Here is a 22,177-nt window from a genome sequence, read left to right as displayed (position 1 = left end):
TTAGGCATTAAGTAAGTATTTATTTTTTTAATTGTAATTGTAAAATAAATGTAAACATTAATTTAAAAATGCATGTAAATAAAATATTTTGCTTTATTGGTTTTATTTAAGAATTATAACAAGACTAAAAATACTAAACTAAAATGTCAGCCTTTAGAATCTGGATGTTTCTTAATGGTAAGTGTATACAGTATGTATTGCTTTAGTAAATATAGTAATTAAATAAGTAAATTTATATTTTTTTTTTCTGTATTTATGTAACTATATTTACTCATTTGTTTTGTTATTTGTTGACCCAATAACAACATCCGAAGAACTGCAGGCCTTACTTGCCTCAGTTAAGGCAAGTGTTCAAAACTCCACCTTTAGAAAGAGACTGAGCAAAAATGGTTTGCATGGCAGAGATCCAAAACGAAAGCCACTGTTGAGCAAAAAGAACAGAAGGGCTCAGATTTGCCAGAAAAGAAACATCTTGATGATCCCCAAGACTTTTGTGAAAATACTCTGACTGACTAAACAAAAGTTTTTAGATGATGTGTGTCCCATTATGTGTGGCATAAAATATATATTTTTAAAATTAAAAACGGCTCTTATTCCAGCCAAAATAAAATAAATAAGACTTTATTGGTTTCTTTATTAGTAAATAAGACTTTCTTTTACACCACACTAGTGGTGGATGAGGAGATTCCCCCAAAAATGTCCAGAAAAGCGCGATATAAATGCAAGGTATTATTATTATTATTATTATTATTATTATTATTATTATTATTATTATTATTATTATTATTATTATTATTACTTTTCCCAGAAGAAAAAAATATTATTGGAATTACTGTAAAAATATCCTTGCTCTAGAATGTGTTTCCCAAACAACAACGTAATTTGCATCTGAACTACCATAGTATGATGCATCCTTTGCAAAATGAACAATGTATTGACGAGTGTTTACCAAAACCGTAGTTGCTCTGTTGCAGATCCATTATTTGAACCAAGTTAGTTATAACAAAAAATCCATAATGACTCTCTAAATGGGGTGAAGTAACTAGTTTTTTTAGAGAAAGTCCACATTAAATGATCATTTCTAAAATAATTTGTACAAATAATATAGTTTTTTTTCATGCACATGCATGCACATTTTCAGTTCAGTTCATTAATTTTTGGTAAAATCATGAATTTGTTTTCCATGTTAATGTAAATTACACATAAACGGCCTATATTTCTTGTACAAATGTTATGGAGAATATTCCATATTCTATTCTAAAACATAAAACCCCATATTTGAGCCCCCCGAAGAACATCAAAACAACATGTATGGGGGGGTCTGTCCTTTAATAGTTAGAAATAAGTTTGCTCTGATCTGTATCTTAAATAATATTAATAATCAAAATAATAGATAATCAATATACATTTGACGACCCCTATAATGGTTCATACCATTGTGAATGCATGTTTGCACCAAAAATATGAATTCATCGGTTTAAAACCGTCTAGTGTATAATTCACACCCTGAACGCATCCCTGTTAAACATCACTTGGGAAATATTTGTAAAAGTTTTAGCAGTACTAATCATTTTGCCTTTAAATGTATGTATAGTTGAAGTCAGAATTATTAGCCCCCCCTTTATTCTTTTTTTTTTTTTTTTATATATATTTCCCAAATGATGTTCAACAGAGCAAGGAAATTTTCACAGTATGTCTGATAATATTATATAAAAAAATAAAAATAAAACATTTTAAGGTCAAAATTAATAGCCCCTTTAAGCTAATTTTTTTTCGATAGTCTACAGAACAAACCATCATTATTATACAATAACTTCCCTTATTACCCTAACCGGCCTAGTTAACCTAATTAACCTAGTTAAGCCTTTAAATGTCACTTTAAGCTGTATAGAAGTGTCTTGAAAAATATCTAGTCAAATATTATTTACTGTCATCATGACAAAGATAAAATAAATCAGTTATTAGAAATGAGTTATTAGAACTATTATGTTTAGAAATGTGCTGAAAAAATCTTCTCTCCTTTAAACAGAAATTGGGGAAAAAATAAACGGGGCTTATAATTCAGGGCGGTTAATAATCTGACTTCAGCTGTATGTGTTACTAAACCTGCTATGATTTGTAATGATTGTGCCCCAAATGGCACACATTTCAACACATCTCTCTGATGCAACATTGTTGTTTACTCAATTTTGTCCATCAAATGTATGTGTGTTGTGTTGACACACTGTCACTGCTTTTCAACCCCAGAGTAAATTTAGCTGCAGCTTCATGCTCTGTGGTTTCTGCATGCTTCCTTCCGATGTAGACGCACACTTTTTTTATGCACACCTCTAATATGTTACTTGTGTTTTTATGTGTCATCTGCTCTGCCTGTGCCGTGGTGTTCAGGACCATTTGATTATTTTCACCAAAAATTGCAAAAGTCTTTTTCTTTGCTTTCAGAGGAAGCAGACGAAGTGTCATTTTGAAAGCATCATACTTTCGTTTATCATATAATCCATTTTTGTGTGGTTTTGACATCAACTGAACACTGCTAGTTATTAATCATCATGATGCATCCATTGGGCCTGAAGAATAGTTTGTTATAAAACAGTCATAACGTCAGTTTTATCAAATAAATGCGTGTTGTATCTGATCTACAACCTCTCGTATTCAACAAATGTCTCAATATTTACCATGTTTTAGCATTGCTTTATGTTAAACAACAGTGTTTTATACATACCTGCCAACACTCCCGTATTTCAGACTCATCTTCCGCCACCCTCCTGTTTTTTTTTTTTTATTTCTCCCGGATAATTTCAGCCATCACCCCCCCCCCCCCCCCCTTCCTTCAGCAGTATGGTATGGTCTGTGAAACCCCCGGGTCACCAACATTGGTATAGGATCCGATCGCAGCAGCCGCTTGAAACACGCTTCATAGTACAGTTACTAACACCACAGAACACCATACGCGGTTCTCAACAGTGTTATTCAGACACCTCACCCCGAACCTAACCACCTACGACCCCCCCCCCCCCCACTCTCCCGGATTTTCACTGACAAATGTTGGCAGACATGGTTTACATGTAATTACTGCATTTACCCTATTAAAAATAATATATAAAACAACATGCATTTTAAAACAAATATTTAAACAAATGTATTTTATTTGTGTAAACATTTAATTGAAAATGTAAAGGTGAATTATTATTATAATTTTTTTCTATTGGCATACATATTTACACTCACCGGCCAATTTATTAGGTACACCTTTTGGTGCTGCAATTGGAAATTTTAGGTACAACTTCTCTAAATATTTCTGAGATTTTGGTCCATATTGACATGATAGCATCAAGGAGTTGCTGCAAATTTGTCGGCTGTAGATCCGTGATGCACATCTCAAAGGTGCTCTATTGGGTTAAAATCTTGTGACTGTGGAGGCCATTTGAGTACAGTGAACTCATTGTCATGTTCAAGAAACCAGTCTGAGATGATTTGCTCTTTATGACATGCATGTTATCCTGCTGGAAGTAGCCATCAGAAGATGGGTGCCCTGTGGTCATAAAGGGAGGGACTGGAGGTGATGGAACTTAGTAAATTACAAAACAGAAAAGAAAATTAGAAAATAGTCAAAATGAGCCAAAATGACTTCAACAAATGATTATAAACTAACAAATAAATGTTTTTTTTTGTAAAGCATTTAAAATATATATTTAAAAAATAAATTAGATCTATTTTTATTTTCTTACAGTAACTAAAAATGTATATTTTATGTCTTTGGTCTCATTTTAAATCTTTTTTTTATCACAAAATGTACATGAGTGTAATATTCAGATCAACAAAAATGCAAAATGCAAGCCCAAATGTTATATTCTAAACTAATCTTAAAATGAAATTGAATTAACATAAGTCAGTCTGTGTAAATTGGGTGTTGTTCATTAGCAAGACAACCATTTTTGTGGTTAGTCTTTGTAAAAATAAAGCAAAACATAAATGCATAAAAATAAAAGTGAAATTTGTTGTATTGTTTTTAGTGAAAGCTAGTAAAAGTGTCATTTTGTTGACCACTTTGCACAGGTCTAGTTAAAAAAAAAAAACGTGTCCATTTATGAAGTCAGCTTCATTGATGAACGGGCTTGACAAACCTGTAGAATAACTTTTCTCTCCATCACCCATATCCCCAACCATATGGTTTAGCAAGCCAACCATCTTTGTGTGTTTTAGAATGCATAGTCTTTGTAAAAATAAAGCAAAACATAAATGCATAAAAATAAAAGTGAAATTTGTTGTATTGTTTTTAGTGAAAGCTAGTAAAAGTGTCATTTTGTCGACCACTTTGTTGACAGGTCTAGTTAAAAAAAAAACTTGTCCATTTATGAAGTCAGCTTCGTTGATGAACGGGCTTGACAAACCTGTAGAATAACTTTTCTCTCCATCACCCATATCCCCAACCATATGGTTTAGCAAGCCAACCATCTTTGTGTGTTTTAGAATGCATAGTCTTTGTAAAAATAAAGCAAAACATAAATGCATAAAAATAAAAGTGAAATTTGTTGTATTGTTTTTAGTGAAAGCTAGTAAAAGTGTCATTTTGTCGACCACTTTGTTGACAGGTCTAGTTAAAAAAAAAACTTGTCCATTTATGAAGTCAGCTTCATTGATGAACGGGCTTGACAAACCTGTAGAATAACTCTTCTCTCCAACACCCATATCCCCAACTGTAGCACTTAGGATTATATTGTAATTTTTAATATATATATTGTATAATTAGTATTTAATGTACTAATTCTAACTATAATTTGTAATTAGTGTGTATTGCCTGCCTCTTTTTGTTGAATCGCTGAATGCCTTTTCAATTGTAAGTGGCTTTAGACAAAACCGTCTGCTAAATGTAATGTAAGTAAAGTGTATTTCAGAGATCATTGCTGCTCTGTCATCAAAGAGCCCTTAAGCTATGCATTTATCTCTAATTGCAGGTGATGTGCCCTCAGTTAGATGACTGCTGGTTGATTTAATGGAAAAGTTTTAGGTGATGTTTAGATTTAGCTTTTTTTTACCCTCCTGTCCTATTAGAAATGCTCCTTTTTCTGCCTGCTATCTTAAAATTCTCATAATTCAAAATCTGTGCTCTATTTACACACACACATATATATATATATATATATATATATATATATATATATATATATATATATATATATATATATATATATATATATAAGAGCTATAAACGTATCTAATACGCAACATTTTAAAATGTTACCGTGTTTTACCTTATTACTGCATTTTTGGTAATATCAAAATTTTCAACTGACACAAGAATCACAAAAAACTGAATCTATTAATAATAGGATTATGTTTGAATATAAATTTGCATAAAATTTATCAGATTGTTATTTGAGAATTACCAGCATCAACCCCACCCCATTGAAGGTAAATAAATTCCTTTATACTTAAAATTCATAATTACTTAAAGACAGTCCAATTACAAAACCTACATTTTTTTAAAAAGTGGAACTAAGTGCATTATATATATACATTATACAAAATCTGTTTTTTTCAAAATACGTGAAGTTAGAAGTTTGAGAGGCTGTCTGTGTTCATCTACAACAAAATGGCAATGCCATAGTTGTTTTTCTCAGTGGACATGCCATGTTTTGCATATGAAAATCTGTCGCATTTGCCTCTGTGTCGAGCATGATTTGAAAGCCCTGAATTATTAACCTTCAGTGCTGGAAAACTAACATACATTTGTACAATCCTACATTCATCTGCATAAATGTCAAAGATAAAATGGGGTTTCATGGATTAAAACAATAAAATAAAAATGCAAAATTAGTGTGCGTTAGAATATTTTCAGTTTTATTTTTAGTCTTTCAGAGCAAACATTAATGACCGCTCTATATGTCTTACAGAAGACACCCAGTGAAATGTTATTCAGTGTAATGGTACTTCATATACCACAATATTAATGACTTATACCAGTATACAATACTGTATGCCAATACTAATTAATTGCATTCTGAAATCTTTTTACTCAAGTTTTTACTCAATTGTCAACAGGAAATTTTTTATCATTTAAAATGTAGTATGATTACTTGTTGCTTTATATATTTAAACAAGGTGCAGATCAAAATAAGAATGTAGTTTCATTTTTGCATTAAAACTACCAAATGAACAGACTGTAGCGTTTGCACACAGGCAATATACTCATTAGGTCTGCAGTTTGAGTATGTAATTTATCTTCCACGATCAATCAAATGACACTGGAAGGGCCCATAGGCCACAAACCCTGCTACAACTTGAGCTCATACGTGACTGATGGGTTTCCTGCAGAGTTTGAGGAGATTAATCAGTCAAGAGATGTTTTCATCCTTCTGGCATGTGTTCAAGGTTTCTAGAGATGCTAATGTTTCCAGCAGGTCTGTGCTTTCCAAGCAGAAGAGCAGACCTTTGCACAAAAAAATAAATAAATAAAAAGACAAGGCTTGTTGAACATGTTTATCTGAGATCCTGTTAAGACAGTTAAGACTTTTTTCCCCAGATGCAGATATTTTACAGTCAGCAAAAGCAAGGAACCAATAATAATTTCAATTTCAATTTCAATTTCATATTCTAACGATTATTAGAATAATATCTGCTGGTAAGACACTCATAACTGAGGGTTTGAAGTTACCAACACCTTTAGCACAATAGGATCTGCCAACACTATCTAGACCAACATTTCCTATTCTAATAATCAGTTAATTAGGGTGATATCTGCTGATACCGATAACCAGTTATTTAGAGTGATATCGGCTAAAACAGAAAACCAATTATTTAGGGATATCGGCTGAAACAGTTAACTGATTAAGTAGTGATATCGGCTGAAACAGATAACTGATGATTTAATGATATCGGCTGAAACAGATAACCAATTATTTAGAGTAATATGTGATGAAACGATAACCAATTGTTTAGATTGATATCGGCTGAAACAGATAATCGATTATTTAGTGATATCGGCTGAAACAGATAACTGATTATTTAGAGATATCGGCTGAAACAGATAATCGATTATTTAGAGTGATATCTGATGAAACCGATAACTGATTATTTAGAGATATCGGCTAAAACAGATAACCGATTATTTTGTTATATCGGCTGAAACAAATGACCTATTGTTAGAGTTATATCGGTTGAAACAGATAACCGATTATTTAGATTGATATCAGCTGAAACAAATAACCTATTATTAGAGTTGTATCCACAGAAACAGATAACCAATTATTCAGAGTGATATCTCATAAAACTGATAACCGATTGTTTAGATTGATATCTGCTAAAACAGATACTGATTATTTAGTTATATCAGCTGAAACAGATAACCGATTATTTAGTGATATCTGCTGAAACAGTTAACTGATTATTTAGTGATATCGCCTGAAACAAATAACAGCTAACCAATTATTTAGAGTGATGTCTGATGAAACCGATAACCGATTGTTTAGATTGATATTGGCTAAAACAGCTAACCGATTATTTAGAGTGATATCTGATGAAACGATAACCAATTGTTTAGATTGATATCGGCTGAAACAGATAACCGATTATTTAGTGATATCGGCTGAAACAGATAACTGATTATTTAGAGATATCGGCTAAAACAGCTAACCGATTATTTAGAGTGATATCTGATGAAACCGATAACTGATTATTTAGATTGATATCGGCTGAAACAGATAACCGATTATTTAGAGGGATATCTGCTGAAACCAATAAACAATTATTTAGATTGATATCAGCTGAAACAGATAACCGATTATTTAGAGGGATATCTGCTAAAACCAATAACCAATTATTTAGTGATATAAGCTGAAACTGATAACCGATTATTTAGTGATATCTGCTGCAACACATAACAGATTATTAGAGGTATATTTGCTGAAACACATAACCGATTATTTAAAGTGATATCAGCTGAAACTGATAACCGATTATTTAGTGACATCAGCTGAAACAGATGACCGATTATTTCAAGTGATATCTGCCAATACCAATAGCTGAATATTAAGAGTGATTGTTCCAATATTTATAGTTGACAATTTATACCAGTTATTTGGTGATACTGATAACTGATTATTTAGAGTAATCCCTGCCAGTACCAGTACTGTAAGGTTTAGCAATCAACTATTTCTTTATGCTTTTCTGTGTACAGTTACGTGGATACAGAGGAAAGGAGCCACTGGGTTTGCAGATCTTCATTGGCACGGCAGACGAGCGAATCCTGAAACCTCATGCTTTCTATCAAGTCCATCGCATAACCGGTAAAACCGTTACCACCACCAGCTACGAAAAGATCATTAATGGCACCAAAGTCCTGGAAATTCCTCTCGAGCCAAAAAATAATATGAAAGCCATGTAAGTAAACATTACAACTTATTATTCTTCAAGCACATATAAGTATTTAAAGGCACAGTCAACCAAAAATTAAGTATAAAATGGCTATTTATTCACTCTCAGGCCATTATATGTAAGGGTAAACTTATTTCTTAATTATCAGTGATTTATAAAGTGCAAATCAGCAGCTACGGGCACTTTGAGAATCAATAAAAAACATACAGGCAAAACAAAATTAATATTCGTGGTTTCGGACACTGCATATTTGCCAAATATGTGGGTCAGTGGTCATTATGTTGTAAATAATATTGACTTTCTTGTACAAAACCATAATTTTACTTAATAACACTGCAGTTTATTATCAAAAGCTGTGGGTATTATTATTATTTTTGCCTGTATGTTTTTTTTTTATCTCAAAGTGGTGGTAAATGTTCACCAAAGACCATAATTTTAGCAAGAAATCTTCTTTAATGTTCTTCTGAAGAAATAAAACAAAAGGGTTAACTAATTGAAAGTTTTAGGTAAGCTTTCCCTTAACTGTTTATGTTTACTTCATTATATTGCAGTAAAATCCTGATCTAAACATGACAAACTATGTATTGTTTGAAAGGTCTAAGACTTCTGAATACTTATTTTACCTTTATTTTATTTATTTTTTGTTATGTTGGATGAGTAATAGATCAAACCATTTTTTTCTCACTCTTCAACTTGTGGTACTGTTTGCAGTTACATTTTTAATTAAACCATGATATTGTCATCTAAACAAGAAACAACCATGACAAACTAAATATCATTTGAAAGCTTAAGACTTCTAGTTTTCATATCTGATTTGATAGATCTTACTTAGCAATAATTATTTATTAATTTGCAACAAGGATACTCATCCGAGTCGTAAAAAAGCATTACTTTGCCACAGCAATCCACATATAAATACATTTTTAGATCTTAGAAGAGGCTAGATTCAAATCAAAAACCACCAAACTGCCCATTGTTCATTAGAAATTGATAGATACTTCACTAATAATGTTAGAAATGTGAACAAGTATGGTTTATTTCCTTCAAAACATACACAGGAATGGGGGCGCTCTTATATGGTCACCAATGAATACTGTATGTGGTGATGTCTGGTACTGCACCCAAACAAATCTTACTGAAACCCATTTTTGAGATATGAACTTCAAATTTGGAATATAATTTGTTCAGATATTTAGCTTTCTGTCAATTTTAGACTAAAATGGAATTTGTAAAACACATTTTATGCAATATAATAAAATATACATTTATTGTTTAATTATTTTCATAAACTTTTGTTTATGTAAAGCCATTTCTGTTTCATTAAATTTTGTAAACTTTTTTCACTTGAGCTGCAATCTGAAATCTGTCTTCTTTAAAATGAGACCAAGCTTAATTATTTAAGTTAATATGCAATTTTAATGTCTATGTTCAAAATGTGGGGGTGACATTTAAGGGGTTAACATGATTGTTGCTACATTTTAAATGTAAATAGTAACATGTTGTAATTCTCAGAATTGACTGTGCCGGGATTCTCAAGCTTCGCAATGCCGACATCGAGCTGCGGAAAGGAGAGACTGATATCGGCCGGAAAAACACGCGTGTTCGACTGGTATTCCGTGTTCATATTCCCCAGCAAAGCGGCCAATATCTGTCTCTACAAATCGCTTCACATCCTATTGAATGCTGTGAGTATAAATAATTACCAAAATATCAAAGTCAGATTAAAATGAGCATAAAATCAAACATTTTCTCATTAAATCAGCTTGTAATGAGTCAGGTCGGCAACAGAGGTGAGGATTCAATTGCAGCTTTATTGAGAATGGTCAAGCAAGCAAAGATCGAAACAGGGGCAGATAGGAGCATGCAGGTAATCCAAATCATAATCAAAGTCACAGGTGAATACTTGGGATAGGCGGCAAATTAACATGAACAAAGAAACAAAACAAAGACTAAAAAACATGGTAGGACAAGACAAGGGAAACGCTTACGCAATGCTCACAAAGGAAAACAAGACTTAGCAAAGTGTGTGAGAATGTGAGGGGTACTAATAGTCCAAATAATCAGCCAGTCATGAGTTCCAGCTGTGTGTGTGTGTGCGTGCGTGCATGCGTGCGTGCGCGAATGTCAATGTCTGAATGATTGTCAGGTGTGACAGGAGTGATAAGTGCAAAGACTACTGGGAGTTGTAGTTCATGTCAGTGGCACAGTGGCAGAGGAGTAGGTATCCAGAGATCTGCAAATGCTAGATCGCTGGTGATCGTAACAGCTTTTTTTCTTATTGTGACTACAGTTGCAATAAGTATGTATAAAACCAATTAATAATTGCATTTTATAAATTAATCCGTAGTTTTCAGTTGTTTATTCAGCTTTTGGAGGAAATTAAGTCATTAAAAAGAGATGGAAAGTTATTTTGATGACAAAGTATGAGGGAAAATTAATTAAAGAATGCAGTATATGGACAAATCGTTGATATGCACTGCAGTATTTCATAAAAAAATCAAAAATCTAATAATTTCAGTAATTAGTTAATCATCAATTTCAACAATCAATAATCAAATAATAGTAAAATAATCAATAATCAACTAATTAAACAATACTAATAATTAGGGCTGGGTGATAAAATCGGTATTGATATTTATTAACCAAACACCAATGTCAGTATCGATAAAATAAAGATTTGGTATGTAGTTTCGGTATGAAGTGCTATAGTTTTATTAAAATGTGGCTGCTGAGTGTGCGTGCGCCTTGGAAGCAATGCCAATAAGCTTAGGATGTAAGTTTGTCATTTCCAATGGAGGTGTGCGACTTGCATGACATGGATATGGGAGCGATCTGAACTTTTAAGTAAAACTAACAAATCTGCTTCACACTTTGTATGGAATACACACATTTAATAATAATGTCAGACTAAATACCTCAGACAAACACAGCGCACCCAAACACTGCAGCGGTTTTTACTTTTCTCCATAAACTTGCATCGAAGCCGATGTGTGACAATGATTTGTTCGTTTGTCATCCTTTGACAAAACAGTTGATAGTCGCCTAGTTACAAGTGACGCCAGGGTAGTGCAGAGCGCAATGTCCATTGTAAATAGTCAAGCAATCGACGCACATTCGCTTGTTGTCACTTCAGGTCAGAATAACAACACATACGAAAATGAGTGCTGTATAGCAGCAATAAAGAGATTGTAAATAAAAAAGGATGTAAGGATGTCGCAAGAGTGGCTTTTTGGTTTCTTTTCTTGTGCATCCCAGCCACTAGCTCCCCATCTGAAAGAGTTTTTAGCATAGGGGTAATATAATCATTCTATCATTCAGTCATTCATTCATTTTCTTTTCGGCTTAGTCCCTTTATTAATCTGGGGTCACCACAGTGGAATGAACCGCCAACTTATTCAGCATATGTTTTTACGCAGCGGATGCCCTTGCAGCTGAAACCCATCTTTGGGAAACATCCATACACACTCATTCACATTCATACTCTACGGACATTTTACCCTACCCAATTCACCTGTACCGCATGTCTTTGGACTGTGGGAGAAAACCCACGCGAACGCAGGGAGAACATGCAAACTCCACACAGAAATGCCAACTGACCCAGCCAAGGCTCAAACCAGCGACCTTCTTGCTGTGAGGCGACAGCACTACCTACAGTACCACTGCATCACTTATAATCATTCAACTTCACAATTTGTAATTTTGCAATACTTATTTGAATAATGATGGCTGGTTTCGATTTAATTATCCTCATTTGTGTTGTTGACAGAGTTTGAGGTTTACTGTATCATTAGTATTCACACCTTTAAAATGTGCTTTGATTGTTCAGTATTTACGGTTTACCATTGCTCACGCGTTGTAACATTTCATGTATCAAGTTTAAGAGTCTCTTTAACACTTATGTTTATTTTATTATAAAGCGATCAGATATTTAGTTTTAATATTTTTGTTTTTGATTATTAGAACTATTTGCCTTTAGTAATGTTGGTAAATTAAAAAAAGTGGTTAAATAAAAAAATCATAGTATTCCTAAATATATTGTTAAAAAATAATCAATTATTATCAATATCAAATGATATGAAACATGATATTGTGATGATTTTTTTGCAATATCGCCCAGCCCTACTTATAATCAAATAAAATAAAGATATTATTAATAATCAATGTTGATTTTTATATGACTTTAATTTCTCAGTTTTAGCGAATGAATAGTAATATGTGTAATATCTAGTAATATCTGTTCATGTTTGAGTAGTTGATCGCTTTATTTGAATATTTGTCATGCTCTTATCAGATATCATGTGATTTTATGTTACATGAAATTGTGCCATTGTGTCTCTTTGCTCTGCTTCCTCCTTGGTTAGTTTTTGTTCGATGCAAACTAGAGTCAACAGTTTTTAAAAAAAGAGGAAAGAATTTACAGTAAACCAGATAAATAACAATTCGCCAAAAGGAAGTTATAGTTGTTATAAGATTTTTTATTATCTAAGAGTGTAGCGTACTTTTCGGTAATTCCGATTACAGAACGCTGCGCATCTGTCCAAAGGTCACTCATATTTGTCTCAATCACAGCTGTCGTAGCGGATATTAAATCACAGATAATATGAGTTCACATCCTTAATAATGTGACGACAAACTTCATCATCTTGAAAAGTCAATAAAGAGGGTGTTTAATATGCTGTATCATCCCATTTGTTTGTTTACATGGCTTAACGTGAGTTTGAAGAAAGCAAATTAATTTAATCTAATATTCATAGTTAAAAGCCTTTTCATTTCAGTGCACATCCAAATTACAAGAATTCCCTGAGCTAAATTATGAATGCTTCATAATCTGCGGCATGACATGCATACTAACATAATAGTTAGAAGTACTTTGTGTTATTTCATGGATCATTCAACTGCAACTTGAACCAAGCAACAATTGACATCAATGTTTTTTAGTATATTTTTGTAAAATAGATGCATGGATGGATGGATGGATGGATGGATGGCTGAACGGATGGATGGATAGATAGATGGATGGATAGAGAGATGGACAGACGGATAGAGAGACAGACAGATAGATGGATAGACAGATAGACAAATGAATGGATAAACAGATGGACAGATGCATGGATAAGTAGATAGATGGAAGGATGGATAGATAGATAGATAGATAGATAGATAGATAGATAGATAGATAGATAGATAGATAGATAGATAGATAGATAGATAGATAGATAGATAGATAGATAGATAGATAGATAGATAGATAGATAGATAGATAGATAGATAGGTAGGTAGGTAGGTAGGTAGGTGGGTGGGTGGGTGGGTGGGTGGGTGGGTGGGTGGATGGTTAGATAGATAGATAGATAGATGGATGGATGGGTGGATGGATGGATGAACAGATGGATAGACAAATGAATGGATAAACAGATGGACAGAAGCATAGATAGATAGATAGATGGATGGATGGATGGATGGATGGATGGATGGATGGATGGATGGATGGATAAAATGTCAAAATAAATAATAAATAAAAAACCCAAGATAGAGAACCAAGTCTCATAGTTTTTCTCAAGTATTAAAATAATCCGGGGACTTTCAGCATTGAAATCATGAAAAGCTGATCATATGACAGTCTGTGGACAAAATGCCCCTAAAAACCATGTAGTATTAGGTAATGATAGACTAATAATACCAATATTGTGGTAGCCAAATTCTCTCCCTATTTGAAAAGATGACATTTGGAATCACCAGATTTATTCTGACATGTATTTACATTAATATTTAAAAATGTAAATATTTATACAGTATTAAATTGTATATATAGTTCCTATAACACACCATTTTCTTCAATTGGGTAGAACATAAAAGGTTTAAAGGTATTGACATAAATGTTATAAATCATTTTAGGGAGCATTTTACTGGTTTATTCATACAAATTGAGTTACTGATTCAGGAATCAATAGTTGATGGAGCAATAAATGATTTGCTCAAGGGCACAATTTTAAAGTCCGTCCGAACATTTACATGCTCTGTTTCCTATTATTTGACTCTATAGCTCAGAGATCTGCCCATGAGCTGCCCATGGTGGAAAAGCAGGACATGGATGCTTGTTCTGTTCTTGGAGGGCAGCAGATGATCCTCACCGGCCAGAACTTCAGCGCAGATTCAAAGGTGATCTTCATGGAGAAAACTCATGGTAAGTCCTGCAACTTTCATTAACAAATATTTCATTAATATAATATAAATTATCCATAAAAATTAATAGCTAATTTATAAAGTTCAGAGATCTGTTTAGATAAGGGGTGCCCGAACTCTGTCCTGAAGGGCTGGTGTCCTGCATAGTTTAGATCCAACCCCAATCAGACACACCTGTGCTAGCTAATCAAACTCTTAGTAGGCTTGCTAGAAATGTCCTGACAGGTGTGTTGAGGCAAGTTGGAGCTAAACACTGCAGGACTACTGCCCCCCAGGACCGAGATTGGGCACCCCGGGTTTAGATAGTTCTAAAGTTAAGGTTTTTAAGCTGTTCTCTGTTCTCTGTATGTGTTTGGCCTTTAGTTTTTTCATGCAGAGATATATAAAAAAATTATATATATTTATTGGCCTTTATATCTACTATCAGTGTCCAAATATTAAGAGTTATCAGTATCGGCTGAAAATTCCATATACAGTAGGTGCATCCCTAAGGAAAACAATTATAAAAGAAGTCAATGGCTTGTTGTTAGCTTTAGCCATGATTTGTTAATTTTTTAAGGTGCTAAGCAGGCAAATAAATCCGCTTTTCCCCTGCATGGTATGACGTGGTTCGGTTTGGCTCACTTTTGGGGGCTTTCCCACTGTTTCATATTTAGTACGTGGTACTTTTATCGATAGCACCTCAGCTAAGCATCCAAGCAAGCCGCACTATTACCAAAACATGACATGTTCACGATTATCAGCTGGAGTGCCCATGAGATCCACTGGAGGGCAACCCAGCTATACAAACATTACACCAGCCATCTGGACTACACGCCCCACAATCATTTGCAATTATTGCACACACACACACCTGATACAGATTACCTAGACTCTGATTAGATTCTCACCTGCAAGACATTTACAGACACACTTATAAGCACCACAGACACATTCGCTGTGTCTGAAATCGCCTACTACTCAAGTAGGTACTACATTTTTACTTGAATTTACTACACGATCATTAGAAAAATTTGTTCTATATATGAATGTGAGTAGTATGAATGGAAATCATATGTACTACATTCGCCATTTGTCATTATTGCACAACCTACCCATGTCAGTCACATCGCTACACTCAAATCCAGGAATTCTCTCACATGGCATCATGGGATAGTGTAGCGTCCATTGGATGTGTACTACAAATTCTCACCGGTCATCTGGGTACCTCTTGCCTATTGTTTTTCATATATCGTGAAATCAGACTATAGACTGTAAAAGATATGGAGGTAGTATCCATGATGTCACCCATAGGTTTCTGAAGAATGCAAAAGAAGCTACAAGTAGGCATGACCAATTGTCATGGCATGACTATTTTGTTTGCGCATCATCGCAGCGACCGAGGGATACCAAAAAGGGCAGAGAGGCGGAGCTATTGATGCCTGCTAGCATTTTGCTTAGACAGGCTTTTCTTCAGGAGAAAAATTCAATACTTCATTACCTGTGACTTATTTGTGTTCTGACCACATGTGCTTGGTCATACACTATTTCAATAAAGTGTTTATTCTTTAAAAAACACTGTTGTAATAAATTGAGCCACTAAGCATTGCTCTTATGACATTTTTCTACAGGAGGAAAACGCAAATTACTTCCAAACACATCAGTCTGTGTTAGTAAATGCAAGGCTGTTTATGAAATTAAGGGCATAACATTTTATGACAACGTGTCAGATGATTGTTCTAGAACCTAGAGCTAATCAATCTGTCTGATTCTGGAGTCCATTCAAGGTCTAGGGAAAATATAGATTATTATTTATCCTAAGTAAAACAAATACGTTTATAGATATGGTGTAAGTATATAGTTTCACTCACCTGGAAAATGGACGCCACTTGATTTGGTTTGTGAGCACAATTAAATGTGCACTGCGTGCCATATCATCTGATAATTGTAAGAAAAAATTCCAAAAAGCAACTGACTGTGTACAGCCACAAAAATATGATGTATATGCCCTAAGTTCAGTGGCTAATCAGCTGGAATCAGCTGAGGTGAAGTGACGGCGACCAAGGAGACCACGCCCTTAATTATGCAGACTTAATGTAACTTAATATAAACGAAACGGATGAGTTATGAAAAGATTTACCCCTCTCACAGTTGTCATGAAGGGTAATATTAGCTATATGAACTTAAACCGTTCTTTGTACCAGGCTGTAAACCTATGGAGTCAGAACTAGCGAAATTTCGATAAATTGCAGTTTCAGTTACTTGCGTATTTGCTTCACGAGGGAGGTTGCAGCTTGATTGAGGCATACTTCTTAGCTCACATACTATACAGTAGGGAAGTATGGGATTTCAAATTGAGCCATTCACAGTATTGTTTCGCTTTATGGACAGGGCAAGAACAGGAACAATAAAATAGTAAATAAACAGAAATGCTTGATAATGTTAATATCAATGAATAAAGACTCGTAATAAATGTCTCATAGGACACACTCCATCTCACTAATTAATATGACTTGTTTCTCTTGATTTGAACATTTTTCAAAACATGTGGTTAATGTAAGTACAGTCAGTAAAATTTATAAGTCATTTGTAAGTCAGTAAAATGTATAATGCTGTTCTAGTGGCTTTTGGATATTGTAATGAAAACAATACATGCACATTTTTCATTGTAAAATAAATATGAACATATCATGCATTTAAAATAAAATATGGTAATTATGGTTGAATTTTTGACATGCATGCTGTGGTCAACCAATCCATTTTTAAACCAATAATTGATTATCAATTTTTAAACCAACGCTATGAGAAAAGAGCAACATAGACTCATTCTGAAAACGTAGACCTTGATTCACTTCTGGAGATCGCAAATTATGTAGCCAGAAGTACATTTGGCTGCATTCTCTCTTTAAAACGAATGCTACAGGGTGGTATGATGCCGTTCCTATCCGCGCTTACCAGCTGATCACTTGCCTACGTATGGACGGCATACCCGCTGTTACCAATCTGTCCAGTAGTTCGCCATGTATCTTGGCAGACTTGAGATGCAGAGAGGAGTCGACCACGACAACGGGGTTCGAGTTCGGAAAAAGAACGGTTCCAGAAAGCGGGCAAGACAAAAACAGAAGAAAAAAAATAAAATAAACAAGTAAATAACAGGGTGAGAATATGGTAAAATATGAAAACGTGGTTAAAATCAGGTGAGGGGGGTCTTTTTTGGATTGCTTTTAAAAACTGTCAGTTGGATTTAGGGAACCGGGTAGGCGGGTCAATAAGTGCTTTTGATAACACTATTGGTTGGGTTTAGGGAAGGAGGAGGGTCAGTTGATCGGTCATTCAGTCGACAGCGACCTCTGGTGGATTTACGTGAGAAAAGCAGGTGAGAATGTCACTTGCGAGAGAATCTGAGAGATCTGAAAAACAGTACACAGCAGCCTCTGGTGGATTCGTGAAAACAAAAAGTGCAAAAAACGTACCTCCTGGGATGTATTTGGCACTCTCCAAAAATGTATACAGGGGTATGTTTTCAAAATGAGCCTGGGTTAGAAAAGGGCTAATGCTGCAATAAATATTATAACAATAAATAAACGTTTCTTTAACCTTGGGGGATGTACACAAATTGTAGGAGGCCTTTAAAATAGCATAAAAGCCTACTTTAGTGTCAGGTTTCGCAGTTTTGTTGCTTTCATGACACTTGTTTTTGTGCTCATTGTTTGTTTTATGTGACTCACAGCGAGAGGCACACAACGCTGACAATTTGCCCATCAATAATTTGCATTATTTGGAAGATAAGAGGCAAAGCGTCACTGTCCTTTCTTTGTTGTTGTTTCATCATGCAGGTTGCGCTTCTTTTGCGTCTGTCCTTTGTGTTTAGTGACAAACACATGTAGTGTTGTCTGGAATATTATGCATATAAATCATAATGTGAATTGTTTGTTTTCTCATTCAGTTTCCATATTCATGAGGCATTGTTTTATCTGAAATGAGCAGAAAACGTACTTAAACTGAACAGCTGCAGACTCATCATCGCTGATCTTTATGAATGGCAGCGGACTGCAAAAGGCTATTAGGCTTTCATTTGAATTGTGACCTTTTCTAATCTGTTTCACTCGCATTTGCATGGAGTTTTAGATTTCTGATCTGAATACAGTGCCAGCTTTATGTACAAACAGTGCAGCGGCTGATCCACGCAGACAGGTTCCAATTACACTGTCATTATCAGATTGATTTACCTGTTTGCCTTGTATTTTTTCTTATTAGTTTTTACTTTAAAGGTCACATGAATTCAAAATGACAGTTGTTGTTGTTGTTGTTGTTTGTGGTTTTGAGAGCATGTGTTTTAGTTTTGAGGCAAACAGTATGCTAGTGTTCTCTATTAGCTATTTTGCTCAATCAGAAGGATAGCATGTTTTTTTTTTTTTTTAACTACGATATCTCCACAAACTGTTAATATGTGAATTATTTCCCTGCTCTGCTGTTTATTCCAGCCATGAACAGAAAAATGTCTAATTATATTCATGGTTTTATTGTGAATGTTTTATTGGTGCATGAAACAAAATTTGAAGGGGTGGTCCAGAGTGTATTTTTAAGGCTTGGTTGTGTTTATAAGATGCAAAACAATGTGTGCTCATGCTTCATTTGTAGAAAATCATGTTATTTTTTCATATATCTTACTTTAATTATATACAGCTACTCTGCTAACATTAAAACGACTGTCATATTTCCTAGTTCCTCCGAAGGCTCGCCCTCAAGAGGCTCTGATTGGTCAGCTAACATAATGTTCTGTGATTCCTGGATCGGCTCCACATCACCAGGAAGCGTCCCAGCATGCACTGTGCCTCTGTTGTGTAAATACTGTGAGTCAGAGTAGCTGTTAGCAGTTTGAGCCTAAATCAGACAGAAAAGGAAGGACACAGCTGAACCGCACAATAAAATCTGACAAGTGCCTTTCAAATATATTTGGAATAAGCATGTGGGGTGTGAACCTACACTGGTCTCACGGTTCGTTTACGATTATCATGCCATCGATTCAGTTCAATTCGATATCTCAGTGCATCACGGTGCATTGACGATGCTTTCCATACACAATTAGATTTTTTCCTCAAAACACAAGAAAAAAAATTGTACTAAAATCTACAAATTTATTAATATTTATATATTATTTGTAATACAATTTGTCCTTTAATACAAGCAGATATATGAACTGTACCTTTAATTTGACCTGCTCAAAGAAAACACTCTTTCTGAATGTTTTAAACAAAACTTCATTACATGCACAGAAGACAACATGAGGATTTATAGCAAATAAACAAATGTAAATATTATCCTGCTTGCTCTTTGAGCACTGTCAAGTGAGTTCTTACTCTCCTTCGATTGGTCATTGCCTTCACCCGCTCAACAGAAAGGCCTGCGATTGGCTCTAAAAATGAAAGCGCTGTTCATCGATGAGTGACGCGGGAAGAACAGCCGTGGTTACAGTCTATATGTGCATAATACGCGGTTATCACAAGTAATCCGTAATAGATGCAGTGAAGAAGGCACGCTTATGTCTGGATACACGAATATCGCTTTAACAGCCAAGAGGAGAGGAAAAGTTACCTCACGAACATGCCAACGAATCAAATGTCCTGAGTGAGAGAGAGAGAGAGAGAGGCAGAGATGGAGTTTTACAGCATTTCTCCCTAGTAGTGAAATAGCGGCGTGTGCTGTACCTTCTTTAGTGTCAGTGAAAGACTGTCCAGCAAACTCACAAGCAGTGAATTGTGCACAATTATCTGCTTTTTAAGTAGTAGGAGCACCCTCGCCTCCTTTGCCATAGTATTCTACTGCGATATAGCGCATAGGAGATAAATGACTTCAGTACCAAATAACCAGTTATGATCTAATACTGAACTGATACCGAATTGGCAGCATCTGCATCGTGGTGCACCGAAGAAATAATTAATTTTCACACCCCAGTGTGTAAGTAATATGAAACATTCACATATCTTACACTGCAGGCAAGTGTCTGAAATCTTCTGACACTGCCAAAACTTCATCGGAGGTAAAATCTGATCGTAACGGGCATTAAGTGGCTGTCTGTGAACAGGTCAAACCAACGAAGACCACAGATTTTAGCCTAGGGTTTCAGGAATCTTTTAGGATTTCTTAAATTTGTCTCAGATGACAAAGTCATGGCTCACAGTGTGAGCAGGGCTTTAGTTAAGCCCGAGATAGCTGATTTTCAGGTGCTTTGAAATATCATTGCACCCAGTATAACGCAGCAAAGTTCCCGATGTACGCATTGTAACTACAGAGGAGTCAAGATTTAAATGAGAAAATTATCTAAACTCTTTGGTCAACGATTCAGGGATTTCTGCTAAGCTAATAGTTCTCCCATCAGACTCAGAGATTGGCTGAATTGACCCCAAAATGGTAAAACTCAACAGTTGAACTCTATGGGAGTTAACCAAAAAAAGTGGAGTGTTCCTTTACAGAATAGAAAGTCAGCAGACTTGCTGTAGACGTACCGCAGTGAGTTTAGTGTATCAAATATGTGTTTTAGAGGTTGTTGTGGTGTTGGTGGCAGAGCCTTTAGCTTGCAGGTGTCATTGTTATGGCACTCCCACACACTGTGCTCTTTCATGCATGTTAAACGGCAGATGGAGTGTGTGTGTGTGTGTGTGTGTGTGTGTGTGTGTGTGTGTGTGTGTGTGTGTGTGTGTGTGTGTGTGTGTGTGTGTGTGTGTGTGTGTGTGTGTGTGTGTGTTTGTGTGAGTGTGCTTTGACTACTTGCTCTTATTGACGCGGCTTTTTGCCTCGGACAGGTGTCACCCGACAGTTTTGCTTGCAAAGAAAATCCAGTCACAGCTGTTTGATCAGAAAGTGCTTCTTCAACCTTCAGAGTTCCCATCACTCTTTTGTTTTTTGTTTCTTTTTTCACCCATTGTGTTCACATTTGCTTCCCTGCCGCTGTTTACGTTCTATTTTATTGATGTCGTCTAGGTTTTGTTTGTTTTGGTAGAATGCAATATTGTGTTTATTCATCTATTAGGTGTATGCGGCTGGTTGAGGATAATGTGTTTAGTCTATCAGAAAAGAGCTGTGACTCATCAAATGCTCTTTAGGTAACCTTACGATGTAGATTTATTTTCTCTAGCTTCCTTTCTTTTTAGGCATTAATGCTCACAAAAAAATGAATTTATGGATTGTGTTTTCAATGTTAAAGGTAAATGAATAATTAGTAAATAAATACACTTATCAAGATTGCCCATCTGTTTATGCTTCGCTGACTAATGGGAAAGCATTGTGGATTTCTGTAAAAGTAATTTGCTTTCTTTGAAATGGTCTAATTTATTACAATCCAAAATCAGAAAAAGATGGGACAGTATGGACAACGCAAATAAAAAAGAAAGTAGTGATTTCTAACTTTACTTAGATTTGTATTTCATTAGAGACAATACAACAAACATTATTTAATGTGTCCCTCATGATTTTTATTGTTTTATTTTAAATAAACACATATTGAAATTTTGATTCTTGCAACACATTTATAAAAAAGTTGGAACAGTAAAGCATTTACCACTTTGTAAGGTTGCCATTCTTTTTCACAACACTTAAACGACGTTTAGGGACAGAAGACACCAAGTAATGAAGTGTTTCAGGTGTC

The 22,177-nt window shown here is 34.8% G+C and overlaps 1 protein-coding gene across 2 annotated transcripts in view; it reads left to right on the top strand.

The window, feature by feature from the left end:
• Positions 1-22,177, top strand: part of nfatc2a (nuclear factor of activated T cells 2a) — an 82,523-nt gene that overhangs the window by 18,437 nt on the left and 41,909 nt on the right. For both annotated transcript variants that reach the window (XM_056449034.1, XM_056449032.1), the window contains exons 4-6: positions 8,177-8,379; positions 9,886-10,058; positions 14,414-14,554. In XM_056449034.1, coding sequence (XP_056305009.1) covers positions 8,177-8,379; positions 9,886-10,058; positions 14,414-14,554 — 517 coding nt within the window. The remainder of the gene's footprint in view (positions 1-8,176; positions 8,380-9,885; positions 10,059-14,413; positions 14,555-22,177) is intronic.

Source organism: Danio aesculapii, chromosome 23 (assembly GCF_903798145.1).
Source record: "Danio aesculapii chromosome 23, fDanAes4.1, whole genome shotgun sequence".
Classification (NCBI taxonomy): domain Eukaryota; kingdom Metazoa; phylum Chordata; class Actinopteri; order Cypriniformes; family Danionidae; genus Danio; species Danio aesculapii.
Note: the sequence above shows the minus strand (reverse complement) of the source record. Positions and strands in the feature narration are given on the sequence as shown.